Consider the following 19,329-nt stretch of genomic DNA (forward strand, 5'->3'; position numbering starts at 1 on the left):
CAAACTCCACACAGGCGAGGCCGGATTTGAACCGGGGTCCTCAGAAGTGTGAGGCAGATGTGCTAACCAGTCGTTCACCATGCCACCGTTTATGAACATTTTCTAAGAAATATTGCATTGTTTCACGCACCATATGCACAGATAATCTTATTTCTCACCATCTTGGAGTTCTTCAGGTGTTTTTTTTTTTTTAGCAAACTCCATGTGGGCTTTCATGTGTCTTGCACTGAGTTGCACTGAGGAGAGGCCTCAGTGCAAGATCGGACCGTTCTGCCATAAAGCCCCGTCCGGTGCAGGGCTGCAGTGATGGTTGACTTTCTAGGACTTTCTCCCATCTCCCGACTGCATCTCTGGAGCTCAGCCACAGTGATCTTTGGGTTCTTCTTTACCTGTCTTACCAAGGCTCTTCTCCCCGATTGCTCAGTTTGGCCGGACAGCCAGCTCTAGAAAGGGTTCTGGTCATCTCAAACGTCTTCCATTTAAGGATTATGGAGGCCACTTAGAAACCTTAAGTTCAGCAGAGATTTTTTTTGTAACCATGGCCAGATCTGTGCCTTGCCACAATTCTGTCTCTGAGCTCTTCAGGCAGTTCCTTTGACCTCATAATTCTCATTTGCTCTGACATGCACTGTGACCTGTAAGGTCTTATATAGATAGACAGGTGTGTGCCTTTCCTAATCAAGTCCATTCGGTATAATCAAACACAACTGGACTTCAATGAAGGTGTAGAACCATCTCAAAGATGGTCAGAAGAAATGACAGCACCCGAGTTAAATATATGTCACAGCAAAGGATCTGAATACTTATGGCTGTGTCATATTTCAGTTTTTCTTTTTGAATAACGCTGCAAAAATGTCAACAATTCTGTTTTTTCTGTCAATACAGGGTGCTGTGTGTACATTAATGAGGGAAAAAAAAAAATTATTTGATTGAGTCTCAGAATGAATTCAGTCCATGAACCGAGGTTACACTGTACGTGTGGACATAAATGGTTAATGCAATGTGTAATGCTTGACAAAGTAAAACATAAAGGGCCAAGGTGTATTGAAAGGGTTGAGCATTTACCTGGTAGTGTGGCAGACACAGGAGCATCCCCATATCCAGCTGCAGGAGCAGGGCATGCAGGTGTGGGGGACAAGGCTGTGCCATTGACAGAGGGCTTCAGACCCAGGGATCCTGGGCAGGCCATGGCTGCCGACGGACCTCCGGAGGAGAGGCCAGGAGCAGCCTGGGGTGCTGAGGTCTGTACTTTTACTTGAGCCATGCTCTATTCCTGAAACAAAACAAATATCAAATATGCCATCACGCATGTTATCGCGTCACTTCATTGAGATTTGTGGTAAGGAGAAATGGTGTAATGATGGCATTTGGAAGTCAGAGACCAGTACACACACATGCAAACTCACCACCATATATACAATGGAACCGTTAAAGTAAAATACACCGAACGAAGACGACGCACAATTCAGCAAGCATCAAAGGATTTACTTATGTTTTGCTTTTCCTTTGACCTTTTGCTTCATTTACTCCAATAAGAACAGCTTCAACAAAGTGTGTTGTGAGAAGACTAATATTTTCTATGGCCTGTCACATCAAGTACCAAACTCACAATCAAACCAGTTGTCCCGTGTTATGAAAGAAATTGCCGATTTTGCATTTTAAGCTACCTGCACAGTGCACACCAATTGACACGGCCGAAACCGACTGAAGTTTCGCGTAGTCGCAGAGAATGGTATGGCAACTAGTTTTATGAGTGGCCAACCATCAGCTATTGGCTTGGCCGCGGGTAAACTGTGTCGCAACGTCGCAGATGTAACGGCCATAAATGCCATGTTGTATCAGTGGCTAATTTCTTTTCGTACTTGTGTGCGAAAATCAAGCCGTTCTCTCCGTACTAATACACTGTGGGTGTATTCGCTGAATGTCAATCAGACACCAGACATCATTCTTGTGCCTACATAGCCTTACATGTTTCAGCCAGGAAACTATATCCACATAATTCCTCCGGTGGCTGGAATATATCCCACCAGGTCGTCGTGGGGCTTGTGCGGCATCTCCGTCGCTGAAAGTCAGTGAATGGGGCGGGTGGTCACGGCCAACAGCCTCTTAAAATATCCACACTTTCCTTATTCTGCACGTCTCCTCTTCTTTCTTCTTCTTCCGTGACAAGCACGGCATCTTTTCGTGGTCCAATACAAAAATAATACAGTACAGTATGTCACATGGAGCCTCAAAACCCGATACAGGGTTTAATAAAGGCTTAATGGTGACAGTTTGACCCCTGGAGGAGATTATTTATTTTCATTATTTCCTATGGGAATTTTTCATTTCTTAGATGTTTCACTGTACAATAAATCTCTCTAAAGGTTAAAAGTATTCAAATCACTTCACCCATGTATGCGAACAAAACTAGCACAGACTTTAAAATGAGAGACGCTCAGCGTACCACACATTCTGCTGCCCCGGTAGCCATTTTGCACAGACAATGAAGCTTTATTTGAAGGAGCTTTGCTCATGTTACTGCTGCTAAGCTCTCCCGGAAAAAGGGGGAATACTGAATGCCACAATGGCCTTGCACTCAAATTTTAAAGTCGGCTCTCATGGAGCAGAAACTGACATTCAACAAAGGCCGAAGTTAAAAATGACATTGCCTTCTTTTTCTCATTACAAATGCTTAGACCTGTGGCTGTTTATTTAAATAACATAAAACAGTGGAACCTCCAAATGTTGTAGTCTGGAGCTTAGACCAATTTAATAATACAATCATCATGTATGACATAAGATACGAGAATAGATGTCAGCAAATCTCGCAATACTTCAACTAAAACAGCATCTAAAGGAGTAACTCGACGTACGTTTGACTTTTTGTGCTTTACAGAGGTGTACCAGTGATGGATAATGGAATTGACTGAGTCGGAGTCCATGGATCGGTCGACCTCGGTCTTCACAACACACACACACACACACACACACACACAAGGATGTGCAATTTTAATTATCAAAGTGCAGTGGAACCTCAATAAAACGGACCCCGATATAACGGATATCAGATAAAATGGACCATTGGGACCAAACAATGTGTCCAAAAGAAGCTTTCATTTGTCACTTAAACTGCCGTTGACAAAGTCTGTTAGTTCCAGAATTGGCCACTGTTGGCGCTGTGGCGCAATGCAGGCAGAGAATGGGACTGGATTTCCAGGTCACAGATATATAAAAAAATAAAAATAAAAAATAAATAAATAAATAATAGATTCTATTCCAAAAGACGTGACTCCTGCGCCTACGTGGCGGACATGTTGAATGAGGGCATTGGCATTGATGTGGCGGCCCTGTCATGATGGATTTGCATATTGCCTATTGTACATAGACTCGCAGAGAAGAGAGAGAGAGTCGGCATGGCAGCAGCATTAAGTCTTGAGGAATACAAACACGAGTCTCTGGAGTCTGGAACATGCTATTTTTAGTACAGTAACAGTTTTTTTTTTTTTTTTTGTCAAGCCGTTAACCTTTGACAATGGATCTGGAACTCGGAAGCACATTAATTCCTCACAGATCATGAAAGCGACTCGCCTATGATGAGTACTGTACGTCAACGAGGTCACCATGACCAAGCACACCTGTGTGGGAAGTTTGCATAAAATGTAAAACTTTCAAACATTTACAAGCTTGTTTTTATTTTTATTTACAATAACTTTGTACTGTACTGGGCGTTTTAGGGCACGAAAAAAACTACAAAACAATATTTTTGTATTGTACATTAATATGGGTACATAGAGCCTAAAAAGAAAAGTTCTTCAAGGTAACGGACAATCGGTTATATCGGACGACCACCCGCCCCTATTTGTCCGTTCTATCGAGGTTCCACTGTATAGCATTTACGATTGTCGGCCCAGGCAATTATCTGAGAAGATCAGGGAGAAAAAAAATAAAAATAAAAAATCTATATAAGAAAGAATTTGTAAGGTGTGTATTGTACACCATTTTTGAAAGAAAACTTGAGTTATTCGGAAAAACACATTCATTGTATTTTAATGGGCGGAACGGCACGGTTGTCGACTGGTTAGAGCGTCTGCCTCACAGTTCTGAGGTCCAGGGTTCAATCTCCGGCCCCGCCTGTGTGGAGTTTGCATGTTCTCCCCGTGCCTGCGTGGGTTTTCTCTGGGCGGTCCGGTTTCCTCCCACGTCCCAAAAACATGCATGGTAGGTAGATTGACAACTCAAGATTGCCCGTAGGTGTGAATGTGAGTGCGAATGGTTGTTTAATTGTATGTGCCCTGCGATTGGCTGGCAACCAGTTCAGGGTGTACCCCGCCTCCTGCCCGATGATAGCACGCGACCCTAGTGAGGAGAAGCGGATCTGGAAATGGATGGATGGATGTATTTTAATGGAATTCAAATTAAACTATAAGGCATTTAAGGACAGCACAACTACTTAATAAAACTTAGCAATAAAGAAAATAATGAGGTGGTCCCTGTTGAGACGTATTTTCACCCAAATTGCCAATGCTTGCAAATTCTGCCAGGGTAAATAAACTGTTGGTCAGAATAAGAGGTCAAACACGAAAAGGGAACCCCAGGGGGTGTGGAGAAAACTCAATGACCAAGGACATTATAATTTTGGGGATTTATTGCCATCGGGTAACAGTGTCTTTAACAACAGCGTCCAGATATAAGTACAGTATACACACTTTGTGAATTGTGTAAATGATGAGGGTCAAGCAATAATCAAATGTTTATGTTCTGCCAGAAACACTGCATTATCATACATATATTGCACATTAATTAGTAACCGAAGTTCCTTGTAGAAGGAGGCAATAGACGTTTAATGACTGGAAGAAAAAAAACTAGCACCTAATAACATGTCATCTCGAGTTTCTGCTTTACAGTCATTCATTGCATTCTCACGGTGACACATTTATCCATCCTTGCGTTATATTACGCACAATAAGAATGCCAAACAACCACCCGAAAGCACATCGTTTCTTGCCTCAAATACGGGGATGGGTGTAAGGTTGCAGGCTGTCTACGACCCCTTACAGCATACATGACTGTGTCCACTTTAGCAAAGCTAACGTTGCCAAGCAGAAAAATCTGCCTTTTCCTCTGCGTGGCAGCTCCCCAAAACAAACGCACGTGATGTGCAAGGACTCCAGGACGACTACGAAATCTGTACCGGGTTTAGTGTGTAGGCAACATAATGTCACGGTAGCTTAGCCGGAGATGGTTTCCAGCTCATATGGCAGGTCGGCCGAGCGAGCACCACCCGTTAGCATCTCTAAAGCCTTCCATCTACCACCGAAAGTCTCGGCTCCTTCAGTGCACATCGGCAACGTAAGCGGAGTGACAACGACATGACAACAAAATCAACCAGAAACAACCTCAGCACAAAGTGACGAATAATCATGGGCATTTTTTTACCTTTTTTTTTTTCCCAGGCCCAGACCCCAGTTACACCTCCAACATTGGCAAACACTAAAGAGAACTGGGGGCAGTTGAAACATACCATTTTAAGTGTGGTTTATAAAAATGAAAGTACGCCAAACCACTGGTAAAGTAATACTATTCACATTTAGGTGTATACGGACAAAGCGTCTTGTGGTGATATTAAACGTTTAATGTTGGCTCAACAACGTCGAAAGAGATTGAAGCAAATCCGGAATGAATTTTGACACCCCCGCGGTGTACGAATGGTTCAGTCCTAGTTTTCGCATTCACTAGCGTCTTTCCGATTTACAGTTCTAGAAAAAAAACTTTGTTCGAATTTAGTTTATGTAAAAATAGATATTTTAAGTGAAAGTTTGAGAAAGCTCAAATATGCTGTCGAAATACTACCACTTAAAAGGCTAAAATAAAACTATATTGAAGATGGACTTTTTCCTGCCTTGCACTTATGTAGTTATTATAACCAACGTATGTGTTATACTGTATTTGATTGAAACATGTAGATGTTGCGAGCATTCAAGAATGCTCCTGTCGGAGAGCGTGTAAACGTTACCATGACAACTATTACGCGAGTATTACGCAAACTCAGCTCATTGTGAATGCTGATACTAGACTGGGGGATTTTTTTGTTTTGTTTTAATGAAAATATATTGACACATCTCACAGATCGTGAACCCTAGTTAAACAAAAGTGAATATTTGCTTTTATTATCGGTTATGAAAATGAACAGGCACCTATTACACAGAGCGTGAACGTCCCAGAACATCTCTTCAAAAATAAATGTTCACTTCAAAAAAAAAAGAAACAACTGCGAACTAGATTGCAAAGGGAAAACTAATGACCTATGTAACCTATTCACCTGCAATTCTATTTTTTCTCTCTTCTGTGATGGCTTCGGCTTAGCCGCCCCCCAAAACAATCTTATGGCTGGTAAATTAACACAATCATTTCAGCGCCATCGTGTTTCTGACAGCGGACGAAAACATTTGAAAGGTCCTGGGGGGCAGAGAGACAACAAACAGATGTCTTTAAAGTTATCTATATACTTAACATAACATTGTGCCGCGATCTGTACGGTTAATAGTACCATCTCATTCACATCATTCAAGACAAACAGGCAAACCCTGGGGGGAGCAAATGGAACACAAAGCAAACCAAGATGGTAAATTCAAGTATCTTATTGGGTTCTTGAATAGTTATTACTTTAAATGACCAAGCCCCACAGGTCGTCAACTTTGTAATATCCATCCCATAGCCACTGTAACAGTTGTGGGAAAAAATCATGGCTGTCACAATGTTTGATGCCGTTAAGAGAAAAAATAAAATAAAATAAAAACCTAAAGATGCATGCAACACCATTGGAAAACTACTTTGAGATTTTTAGTATTCTTCGATGCTGACTAAAAACTAATTAGCAAAATGTTATAGACCAACTCCTATTATCACTTGGCTATGAAGTAAATCCATCCCCTACTCATAACATCCTTCACCCCCGAAATTAAAGCCCTATATACAATAGCTGCAGACATGTTATAATTTTACAATATAACAGTCTCGTTTGGTGAAAATAGTTAAAACATCTGAAAGGTATCTTTATTGGAAAAAAGTACCTGAGCCATAATGCTGACCAGGCATAATCACAAACCCATGTTGTCATTACTCCTGTGTAGACTTCTCATTCTCTAACATTGTGGACATTTTTAAATTAAATACAACAAATGAAAATATATATATCACAATCAAAAATATAGTCGGCCATCCAAACAGCCCCACCCCCAAAACAGTACAAAAAGAACTAGACATTGTAGAAGCACGAAAAATGCAACAAACATTCTTTAAATGAGAGGCCCCTGCTATCTCTTAGGCTGGACACGCAGAGCGAAACATGATACATATATCAGCTTAGAGTTTGACCTAATGCCACACTTGTTTTGTTTGTTTGTTGGTTTGTTTGTTTGCCATGTGTACCAGCAGAACCAGTCTCAAGAGAAACGATTACCATTTTGTTGACTCTTGATACACTAAAACCAATGAGTGGGGGCCTGCTTACAGTGGTGGGAATGATGATGTAACAGTGCCTCTTAACTACATACTCTCACAGTGCATATAATGTAATAATTAAAAAAATAAAAATAAAAAATAAAAACATTGATGAAGCATTTTCTTGGATTTATGGTGAGCAGGTCCCTTCTGGAAATCCATTCAGATAACTCCTTTGTAGGCCCAAGCATGCCTCCATCGGTTGGTTATTATTGCACAACACAAGGACCTTAAAGTCCACAACCACGCAAAGATGTAACAATAATAATTTTTAAAAACAGGAAATACACAAAAATACACCTTGCATACTGCATTACTATGGCAAAAAAAAAAAAAAAAAAAAAGAGATCCATCTCGAGTGCATCTAAATGGTTCCACGGGTTTAAATTTTTTGTTATTACCGACTAAAACATGCATCAAACTGCCCAGCGGGTGGGAGGAATGCAGTCAAGAGCCTCCAGCGCATTGGTGTCTGTCCATTGTTCCAGTCAAAGGTCAGAGTTCAGAGACTGAATGATTAAAAAGTGCTTCATATAGGTCAGTAGGACTTCTTCTGTGATTACAAACTTTATACATTAGCAAGTATCATCTGTGAAAGCAATGACAAAATCATGATTATCAAAGATATCAGTGGTTTGTTTCAATTCATCAGCCTTGGAAAGGTACTCACCATGATACCACCATTTTGTCTTCTTTGGATTTTTGTTACACGTTCTTACGTAAAAGGAGTTGTCAGGAGGTCGTCTCTGTGAGAGAAAATACATGGCTGTATAGTACAACTTGGGTTCACAATGCACAGGGAATACAAGTCATCAATTCAATCAAGTACTACTAAGGATGGCCATCATAAATTGTTTGACCTACAGTGCCACGAAAAAGTATTGGCCCTCTTCTCAAATTCTTATATTTTTGCATAGTTTCCCCACTTTGTTTAAGATCATCATATCTGTCAAATATAACCCAAGCAAACTTATAATGCTGTTTTGAAATGGTGATTTCATTTATTAAAAAACATTTACTGCCATTGACGGCTTTAGAAGTCAAATATCCATGTTAAATGGGAAGGCTGGCAGTGAATGAGTTAAGGACAAAAACATTTCAAGTTACCTAAACACCAGCAAGTCAACTTCTGAATGGCCTCAAAAAAAGGAAAAAAAAAAAAGAAAAAAAAGGTTTCGGAATGGCCTTATCCAAGTCCAGACTTTAATCCAATTAAAATGCAGTGCCATGACGTTAAAAAGGCCATTCATGCTCGAAAACCCTCAATTTTTGCTGAATTCAAACAATTCTACAAGGAAGAGTAGGCCCAAATATCCCCAGAGATGTGAAAGACTCATTGCCAGTTATAGAAAACACTTGATTTCAGTTGTTGCTGCTGAGGATGGCCCAATTAGTTATTAGGTTTAGGGGCCCATTACTTTTTCACACAGGGCCAGGTAACGTTAAAGTTTTTTTCCTCAATAAATGAAATAATTTAAAAACAGCATTTTAAATTGACTTGGGTTATATTTGTCTGATATTTACAATTGTTTTGATGATCTTAAGGTGAGGAAAGTATGTAAAAAATATAAGAATTTCAGAAGGGGCCCATACTTTTTCATGGTACTGTATTAGTCGATGTGAAATTTCAATATTGTAAGGTACAGGGGGTCCTCTATTTACGACAGAGTTCCGTTCATATTGCGGCGACGTAACCTGAATTTGTACGCAAGTCACGTGCCACAGTCCATTGCTAAACCACACTCGCATCGCTCCATGACATATTCTTAATTCTGCAATACAGTTGACTAAACACCGTTCATAAGTTCGAAATGTGCGAATTAAAGTAAATATTTGTATGTAAAACACTTCTAGGCCATAAATATAAAACAATGAAATGAAAAACAGTCAGTACAGCAGTACCTGAGCGTGCTTTGTGCGAGTGAGGACGTATTCTTACTATGTTTGCTGTGTTGTTCTTAACCTTGCAATGTCATATGTCAAGACCATCGTTAACCAAGAACCCCATGAAGTTATGTGTAATGGATTTTGCTGTTTGGCAGCAACTGGAGCCATTAATTTTGGCCCAAATAGAAGAAGTCATACAACAGAATAAGTCATGGCTTCCTGCAAGTATATCAACTTTATGTTCAACTAAACAGGCCCAGATTTCACAGAGTAAGTCCATTTGTAACACGAGAGGAGATCACCATTTCAGTACATATACTTTTTGTGATAGTTTTGTTGTTTGGGCGTGTGCCAAGGTATTTTTATTATATAAAAAGGGTGCCTTGGCTCAATAAAGATTGGAAAACACTACAGTACCAGTGCCACAGGTCTAACTATCCATATGTTGGATGCTGTGTCACAACAATGTCCTGCTTGCTGGGTTCTGTGTAAAATGTATGTCAGATTTTGTGATAATGGCAATTCTGCAGGATCTGTGTGTAAAAGAGGCTTAACACACACAGTGAGGTTCCCAAGGCTGGTAATAGTAGCTCAAAAATATTTCTGCAATCCCATCAACTTTGGTACTGGAATTATTTGAGTTTTGTTATTGTATTTACTTTGTTTGCTTGAATGTAATGAGATTTCCTTCTGAGCTTCAGTTACTTCTACCTTTCTGTTCTGCCTTTTCTGTTCGTTTAATTAGCTGTAGGCAGCATGGTGGACGACCGCTTAGCACATCTGCCTCACAGTTCTGAGGACCTGGGTTCAAATTCCGGCCTCACCTGTATGGAGTTTGCATGTTCTCCCCATGGCTGCATGGGTTTTCTCCAGGTACTTGTTTCCTCCCACATCCCCAAAACATGCGTGGTAGGTTAATGGAAGACTCTAAATTGCCTGTAGGTATGAAAGTGAGTGCGAATGGTTGTTTGTTTATCTATGCCCTGGGATTGGCTGGCAACCAGTCCAGGGTATACCCCGCATCTCACCCAGAGTTAGCTGGGATAGGCTCCGGGATGCCCGCGACCCTCGTGAGGATAAGCGGTGCGGAGAATGAATGAATAATTAGTAGTTGCTGTTTTTTTCTTAAACATAGTGTTTACAGTTAAGATTCTTTGACAATTGTTGGAATTTCTCTTTTATTGGGATAACTATTGTGTTGTTTCTACCATCTGATGATGGATCAAGGAAATTTCTATGAAGTCTCTCCCTAAATGCACCTATTTATTACTCTCTTCCCAAAAGGTTCCTTACCTTCTCTTTGCAGCTGGACAGCATGCTAATAATGCTAAGACAAACGGATTGCACTGAGAGGGCTGGCGACCAGTCTTCCGTCAGGATGGACAGACAGATGTGACCGTTGCTATACACGTGAGGGTGGACAGGTACATTGTCCCCTGTGAACATTACCTGCAACAGTGACACAGAGGAACAAGCCAGTTACTTCATTTGAAATAACTTCAAAGTGCTAGACATATCAAGTCAAAGTTTAGGAAGCTATAAAAATATCCAGTTTGGAAGACTACAATTGGAGTATTTAAGTGAGAAGAACCGTGGTGAATTGGCCTTCAAACCAGGTGTGGTGGTCACTACCTCCTCCAAAATTCTCAGGGCACTAATGCTTGTTTTTATGACATGGTCACACAGTGCTTACCTGAGGTGAATCGAAAGGATATCGACTACTAAATTTGAAGAGCAGCTGAAATTTCTCTCCTTCGTACAGTGTGCCGGGGGCCCCCTCCATGTCCACGATCCACCTGAGGAAGAGTGGTTTTACACGAAGACAGTGAGTACAATGCCCAATTTCCTCAAAAAGTGACAAACGGTGTTTATTTACTCAACTGTAGGTTAGCAAGCATTTATTAAAGGTAAGGCGGCCATTGAAGCATAAATCACTACTATAGTGAATACAGTAATTCCCCGCTATTTGTGGGGTACAGGGGCTGAGTCTTACAATTAATAGCAAAAAAACACGAGAATTTGACCCCCCTAAAATGTTTACAATTGCTTATATTAATAGTCTGAACTTTAAACCATAAATATACCACAAACTATGAATCGAAAAGAGTTTAATATCATTCATGTTTACATTATCCTTAAAAATAAAAAGATTCAAGATGATTTGCACCTGAAGTGTGCAGGTACAGTACATGCGAAATACACACTTTATCTCCCCGATATACAAAGCTTGTCTCTCAGTTAAGGTGTATCACTTCAGCATATTTCCTTGATACCAGTTCCTACTTAGCCAGGGCTTTGGTGCAATCTTTTAGTATCTAAAAGTATTATAAAATGAGCACAAAACACATAAATAGGTGAGTTTTTCAGCAGATGACGTAGGATACAAAAAAAAAAAAAGTTCACAAATAGTGAACCGCCAATAGGCGCGGATTACTGTGCGGTATACCCAGTAAAAAGTACTCTACGTTTATCATGAGATGATTGAATTCCTTTAAATATGTAACATGAATAGGAATTGCCTGCTCATAGTATGAAGCCGTAAGGAAATGAAAAAGGGTTAATTGATGGTAGCATCATAATCGCTGGCCTAATTTCTTCCAGGATAGTGAAGGTGATAGGACAGCAAGAATTTGTGGCTGTTTGGGTTTATAGCCTTGGGGATCTTTCTGCTTGTTCCTGGTGTGCACAGCTATTCAGTCTGTATGAGATATGAGGTCAGTGGTTCACTCAGAGGAGGCCTATTAATGTTCACACTTCAGTGTTTGAAAAGCGCTCCAGGAAGTACATGTTGTAATGTTGGTTTCACCTGACTGATTAGAATACATGATCTGACTAGAGCAGTGATTTCCCACCTTATGGAGCCAAGGAACATATTTTACAATTGAAAAATCTCTTGGCACACCAACAAACAAAAATGTCACAAAAAGCGGATACATTAATTACTGTATTTACTTCTTGCCATATAATAGAAGACGATTCATTTGTTCTGTCTGTCACTATGCCTCACTGGCATAAATAGAGGAACAAAGATACATTATTTATTGTAAATATAATTTTTTGAACAATTAGGTACACAAGTATATACAGTAAACTGAAGACCTGCATTATTATTGTTTTCCATGGGAGTGGTTTTTTTGTTTCTTTTTCAAAATCTCAACACAATTGGCGGTCGACCAGCGTTTCTGAATGAATTGTGTATGAGTTAGAGCCTCTACTGTACATTACATCAAGCATGTTGGGATCCCATTAACCTTGAAATTATGTGTGCCAAGCCAGTGAACCATAAAAAAACCAGCTGAGCATATATTTGCAGCAGGAGTTTCCCTGTTTGTACTGGTTGATTCCTAACATTACTGCTCTATCATACTGTTAATAGTAATCAGTGTGTTCTATACACTGTCAACAGACAAAAACAAATGGGCACCTAATCTCTATCACACACACAAACCCACAAAGTATGCATTCTTCCATGTTTGCTTTTAGAAACAAATTATCTTGACCGTGCTACTGGAAAAACAAAAAAAACTTTTGTGACTCCGTAAGGACTTGAAAATTAAAATCCATTCAATGTCAACCCACAGCTAGCTCCTCATTATTAAGGTTGAAATTTAAAGCCACACCTATCCAAACCATCGCAACTCTAGGAGGCATTCAATGCAAAAGCCAGCTAAACTGGTTGGAATACTTGTCAGTCAGGCAAAGCACATAACACAATTTCCGTCTGACCATCGTCAGGGCAAAAACTTGAAGCCTTTCCTTGTATACTAAATGCACTCTTCAAAGCTTAAGCAATGACATTACGCTGTAGTAATACTTGAAGAAATTTAAAACAACAGACTACATTTAACACTACTCAAAATTTGTACTGCTCATGCCCCAGTTCCTCCCTGCTGAGATTACAAGTGAATTCATACGCCCTCTTATATTTCCGTAATTTGGATTCAGAGAAAGGGTGATGGAAATTTGTAAGTAAAAAAAATAAGATACTCACTGTGTTATGGTGTTCTGTACACTTTTTTCATTTAGTGTCATTCCTGGGGGTGGATCATGTTGCAGGGCTAATAATTCCTTTTGTAGCCGTTTCTGTTAAAAAAAATCATAATTTACAAAACAAAACTGTAGGAAATCTAGGCTACATTCATTGAACATTTCAAACAGAACTAAGCCAAATGTAAATCCCATTCAATGCAAAATCTTGCTTTCCCGTCTTAATATGAATGTGAGATTAAATATAAAATATTTTGGTAACACGCATTTATGAGCAAGAATACTTAAATGTGTAATGGCTGGGTTTCTATCACCCCAGTTTCATTTAATTTTAGATATCGAATGTTTACAAGGGTTGGCTTTCCAATAAATAGAAACAGAAGTGTAAATCGATGGTTATACACATACAAGCATTGCCATTCGGTGTATCCTGGTCTTTATTCGGTTAGAATAACCGAACCACTCTTGTGTAGTTGTTCCTGTGGAAGCGATGCACCTGTTCAGCTCAAGAGGAAACTAGAACAGGTCAACCTGCGCACCGCCTCACAAGCTAACTCAGCCGAACAGCACAGGTTCGGCCCTCGTTTATTTGAACAAACCAATAATTGTAACTTGCTCCATCATATTAGTTGTGGAATCAGAGTGTTAGTCGGAAAACTCCATGGTAGGGCATGGATATTTTCGCCCTGGCTAACTGGTTTCTTCGCTGGTGCTGTTGTTGATGATGTGCGAAGGTTGGTAGTAATGCTAGCAAAAGCCAAGCGCCGCCGGACCTTCTACAGTTTAAGTCGAATTATGTTACCGCGTTTACGCTGACATCATGGCCACTCCAAATAAAAGCCGTGAAATGCTCATGACGTGGTGACGCAAAAAAGCCCAAACAGTGTGGACTAAAGCAGGTACACGACCAACTTGGGGCCGCTGTCATTTGTGCTCTTACCTGCATCGACGCCATGATGGAACCCCCCTCACCCCCTCCCGCCCCCACGCACAGCGTTGGGATGATGGCGTCACGGGGTCACGTGACATCACTAGTTGTTTTGACAGTGAGGAAAACTATTACTGAACTGTACCCCCCTCCCCCCGCCAAAAAATACTTGATTCTTCCACAAGGGATATTAACGTACTAATAAAGAAACTGTCTAAAACTACATTGCAAAACTAAAATATGGAGCTGCGAAAAGTGGCTTCACAAAGTAGTACACTTTTCTCTGCTTATATTCAAAACCTCTTGACAACATAGTTATCCTGTACCAAAAATCTAATAGGCAAAACTATCAAATTATTCAGAACTAGTATTTCAAAAACACAAATTCCTTGATAGTGTTATGCTCAAGACGACACAATCTAAGAGATGCTCGAGACCAGAACTCAACGAGCCCAAGACAAGAATTTTGACTTAACCTTATGCTGCTGACCCTGCGAACTTCCTGCATTTTGTTTTGTTTAAAATTAAAACAAAGAAAAGTGAAAGATTAACATTTTAGTTATATTGACATTTTGGAAAACTATTTACTTTGGAAAACTTTAGGGAGCTACTTATTTAAGTTTTCATTTAACATAAGACATGCTGCTGAGCCTGGGAACTCCATGCACTTTTTTGTTTTTTAGAATTTTAAAACAAAATGTCTATTGTCTGAGATGGGAAAAAAAACCTATGTAAATGTAAACACGTTGACTGAAATGCACTTGTAAGTGCAAAAGTAAAAGGGAATTTTACTGTTGATTATTTATACCTGTTTTGATAACTTTTAGGCTGGCACAAGACACATTTGCCACAAATCATTATTCTATAGTTTCTCCACAATTGCTAAAACAAATGTCTTGAAACCTCAGATTTTTTTCAAAACCTTGAACACAAAATCAAAAATTCCAATTACATTTCCCAAACCGCAGACTTTTCTATCACAATCCAACTACCGCATTGGGTTTTGCAAATTGACTTCCAAGTAAAAATATGTGTTCAGACCATTGAGAATTTGGTTCAGAGAATGGGGTTTACGTTTCAGCAATTGTGAAAAACTGTAATCGACAATGTCATTCACTTAAATAAGGCCATGGATACAGAATGTCTTGCTGCTCCGAATCGGTTGCTGTTGCTCCCCAGTGCATGTTCTGCCATTTCCCAGTTGTCCGTTTTTATTCACCTAAGACCCCAAAGTCTCGATCAATATATCAACCGTTGTCAATTTGTTGTCATTGAATGTAGGAAAATCTACCTAAATACAGAAACATGTATTTGTACTTTGTTAGTTCCTATCACTGTTGATTATTTTCTGGCATTAGTTTTTTTTTGCATTTGTGTTATTACAAAATGGATGTTGTTCCATAATACTTTGCTATAGTTAACACTGTAGAATTTAAAATTCATAAAATATACAATTGGGACAAACGACTAAACGGTGTCTTTTTGAATCCTTCAACCACTTCAACTGCATTTAAACAAAATCCCATTGCTTGATCGTACAGAAATGTCTGCTTTTATTTTAGGTGCAAATATAACACACTACATTCATTATTCCTATATGGGTTTGACAAATTATCTCGCCATAACATAGACCTGTACGACGAGGTTAATTTTAAGTTCAGTCTCTGGCTAAATCTCTGCATCATTGGTTCACATGAGCATATAAGGGTAAACCCTGATCATCAGCTGCTATACAATTTAATTTCACGCATTCGAGTTTATGCTTCAAACGCCAGAATTTAGTTGTAGCTCACGTGTGTCACATTTGAATATCAGTCAAGTACGAGGAGACAAATATTTGACACTGTCCAAAGAGATCTTTACTAAATGGGGGTGGAGGGAAGATGGTGGGTAGAAGAGACAGATTTGTCACATTCTCAGAATAAACGTAGCCTGCCATATTCATACATTATATTAAAATTAAATTATTTAATACGCAAAACAATGACTGATATACTGATGCAAAAAAAAAAAAAAAAAAAAAAAAACGTTTCACATGATTTTATGGCAAAAAAAGTTAAATAGTCATAACCATGTAAAAGTGTTATAGTCTACTGCATTGACTCAGTAACTTTAGCAATCTAGGAAGTTAGCCGCCATGAGCAGTTCCAGTGCAATCTCGGGGGCGATGGGGAATTCAGGGATTTCCGTGGAGCTGTTGGTGTAGCGGACCTTGTAGGTGAAGTACATGCAGACCTTGGAGAGGACATGAGAGGGAATCTCCCTGAAGTTGACTTCGTTGGTTTCATTCTCGGCAAACTGACCTACATGGAGGGGAGCCAAAGATGTTAATGATGAGCTCTAGGTTGTTAAAAGATAAACATCAGAGATGTAGATACCAGAGGGAAAAAAACTCATCTCATATTCACATTTTGATGTCAACCGCAAATGGTTTGTCTCCAGCATTAATAAAGGAATTGGGTGCACTGTTCCATTGGAGGGGATGTCCAGTGGTGTGAAAAAATATTTGCCCCTACCTGAGTTCTTATTTTTATGCACCTTTGTCACATATATTTCCCATCATCAAATTTAAATATTAGTCAGACAACACAAATCAACACAAAATGCAGTTCTTAAATGAAGGTTATTTTTAAGGCAGAAGAAAAATCCAAACATACGGAACCCCTAAATAAACCAAAACACTTTCTGATCATTAGCCGATATTAAGATGGTTCTTGTTTTTCCTTCCGATTATATTCAGATGAGAGCTGGAATGTTTAGTAACTTTAGCTGCATAATACAGCAATAGCTTTAAACTTCAGCTTTACAGATGCTATGTTGCCTCTGCAGTGTGTTTTGATAATGTCTCCTCAACACTTGGCAGTGTCAAAGGTCACAGTAAGAGTAATTAAAACCAGCTAGTGGTACCATTTGTTTTTTTAAGGTGGTGCAGCATGTATTTGTTCATGTGGATGGCACACCCATTGAGGCAGTTGAGCAGAGCAAAATTAGACAATATCCATCATCTATACCACTTTTCCTCTTAGTATTGTGGGTGAGTGAATTTGGGAAAGAGGTAGGATACGCCCTGGACTGGTTGCCAATCACAGTACCTATTTAATAATATGGTAAACAACTTCTGACTCCTCACCTGGACCACTCAGCATAGCCTTGATAGTACCCGATGTCAGTGCGTGTTCTCTTTTCACAATGAACTCATGGCCATCTGAAGAAATCAACTTCACATACATGGCTTCTGGTCCTTCACAGCCCCCATAGGTCCTTTCTTCACCATCTATGAGCATAGACACAGACACAAAGTTTCTGACTAGTGTAAACCAAATATTTATGTGCATAGTTTTGACTGCAGACTGTGTTCTGAACAGCTCAGAGTATTTTCAAATACAGTAAAGAAAACCTGATAACTCACCCATTCTGATGCAGGGGTCTATTCCTAATAAAAAGAATAATATCAAAAGACAACAGCATAAAAAACGTACATATATGCATATTTTCTGCGAGTAATGAAATATAGCTGTGTAAATGGGAGTGGTGTTGTGTGCTGAGACACTGATTCCATTACGGGCCCTTTAAATTAATGTTTGACAAACATCGCCTAAAACGGACACAACCGGATTTTAGAGAGCTAACAAAACGACGTGTAAAGTGTGTTTTTCGTTCGGACAATCCTTGGGATTGAAAACTACACCTGTATGGACTAAGAGCTCCAACCGAGTTTGCAGCAGTCCGTGTTAGCTGGCTCATGCTAAACTACTAGTATGCTAGCGCCCTGATTTACTAGCATTTATTCTCCTTAATACAACACGTTTAGAATAAAGCATTCAAAGCTCAAAAATCCAACAACCTTAATACACACTAAACATAAATTAAGTAAAACATATAAATAAGTCTTACCACTTTTCGGTAGACTATGGAATGGCAAAGACTGTAGTGCTTTGGCTAACTTTAACAGCCGGGATGTTGATAACTGGAAGTAGTCCCCAAGTGTACGTGAGTTGAAATATTCCGTGGTGCTTCGCTGGCAGTGAAATATGTTCCCACCCCAATTTTTAAAAATTATTATTATTTTCTAACTTTTATGATTTTCTTTTTCTTTTTTTGCAGAGCATGTTTTGGTAAACTATACTAGAAATATTTTGTGAGTTAGTGTTTCCCAATAAGAAATAACAAGAATTCCACTTGTACTCGTAAAGTTCAACAGTCCAAAAAAAAACAAAAACAACAACAACTCCTCTTACGGTAAATTTGTAGCAATTACGTACCTGAAATTGCTAACGGAAGGTGCTTAGGACACGAGAACATCTTCTTCAAATCGTGACGTCAACGATATGCGTAATCTTTGAACGGCTCTGTTGGTAATCGTCAGTAGAGCATTTACATTTATTTATTTAGGTAGATAGATAGATAGATAGATAGATAGATAGATAGATAGATAGATAGATAGATAGATAGATAGATAGATAGATAGATAGATAGATAGATAGATAGATAGATAGATAGATAGATAGATAGATAGATAGATAGATAGTCATTAAAAAATACAAGTGACAAAAGGGAAATATAAAAATTCAAAACATTGATTGTATTCACATTCACATGATATATTATGTGTGATGCTTTATTGTTACAGACTCGAGGTCCAGGCATAGACCAACAAGACACACAATATGAAATCAAGAAGGTACAAATATATAGCCACACCAAGATAATCATAAGAAAATAAATATTTACTAGAAAGCATCATGCAAGAGGCACCGGGACCAGTCTCCAGACAGTATAAAGTTTGTGATATACAGTGTGCTGTATAATTTAGTCTATGATAAACATATAACATAAATAATAAAAGTGACATACTTAAATTTAATATTTCTCTATTTAGATAGGTGGTAGTGAAAATGGATGGATGGATGTATTCATCTATCTTCTATACCACTTGTACCCTCACTATTGCGTGTGTGCTGGAGCGTATTCCAGCTGATTTTGGGTGAAAGGCAGTGTTAAATCGTTGCACCTTAATGTTGCATACGCATGAATGGTTCAAGGGG

General features: G+C 39.2%; 3 protein-coding genes across 6 annotated transcripts in view; all 3 read right to left on the reverse strand.

Annotated features, from left to right (window-relative positions):
- stau2 (staufen double-stranded RNA binding protein 2) overlaps nt 1–5,642 on the reverse strand; it is an 87,108-nt gene extending 81,466 nt beyond the window's left edge. For 2 of the 3 annotated variants that reach the window (XM_061666518.1, XM_061666515.1), the window contains exons 1-2: nt 5,419–5,642; nt 1,066–1,273 (exon numbers count right to left, since the gene is read on the reverse strand). In XM_061666518.1, the coding sequence (XP_061522502.1) occupies nt 1,066–1,264 (199 nt within the window). In that variant the 5' untranslated portion in view covers nt 1,265–1,273; nt 5,419–5,642. The remainder of the gene's footprint in view (nt 1–1,065; nt 1,274–5,418) is intronic. The other variant, XM_061666516.1, reaches the window with a different exon arrangement.
- Nucleotides 5,643–7,013: 1,371 nt separating this feature from the next.
- Nucleotides 7,014–14,331, reverse strand: ube2wb (ubiquitin conjugating enzyme E2 Wb). The gene is made up of 6 exons (XM_061666183.1): nt 14,297–14,331; nt 13,361–13,452; nt 11,063–11,165; nt 10,663–10,818; nt 8,153–8,228; nt 7,014–8,071 (listed from the first exon to the last, which is right to left on the reverse strand). Exons 1-6 carry the CDS (start codon nt 14,309–14,311, stop codon nt 8,058–8,060), a joined length of 456 nt encoding a protein of 151 aa, XP_061522167.1. The 5' UTR covers nt 14,312–14,331; the 3' UTR covers nt 7,014–8,057.
- Nucleotides 14,332–15,830: 1,499 nt separating this feature from the next.
- LOC133396319 (elongin-C) lies at nt 15,831–18,330 on the reverse strand. Of its 2 annotated transcripts, XM_061666044.1 has the most exons (4): nt 18,179–18,324; nt 17,694–17,717; nt 17,415–17,558; nt 15,832–16,587 (listed from the first exon to the last, which is right to left on the reverse strand). In XM_061666044.1, exons 2-4 carry the CDS (start codon nt 17,695–17,697, stop codon nt 16,397–16,399), a joined length of 339 nt encoding a protein of 112 aa, XP_061522028.1. In that variant the 5' UTR covers nt 17,698–17,717; nt 18,179–18,324; the 3' UTR covers nt 15,832–16,396. The 2 variants fall into 2 exon arrangements, with proteins under 2 accessions (XP_061522029.1, XP_061522028.1); XM_061666045.1 differs by lacking the exon at nt 17,694–17,717 and having other exon boundaries at nt 15,831–16,587; nt 18,179–18,330.
- Nucleotides 18,331–19,329: the final 999 nt, after the last annotated feature.

The sequence above is a fragment of the Phycodurus eques genome, chromosome 21, assembly GCF_024500275.1.
Source record: "Phycodurus eques isolate BA_2022a chromosome 21, UOR_Pequ_1.1, whole genome shotgun sequence".
Classification (NCBI taxonomy): Eukaryota; Metazoa; Chordata; class Actinopteri; order Syngnathiformes; family Syngnathidae; genus Phycodurus; species Phycodurus eques.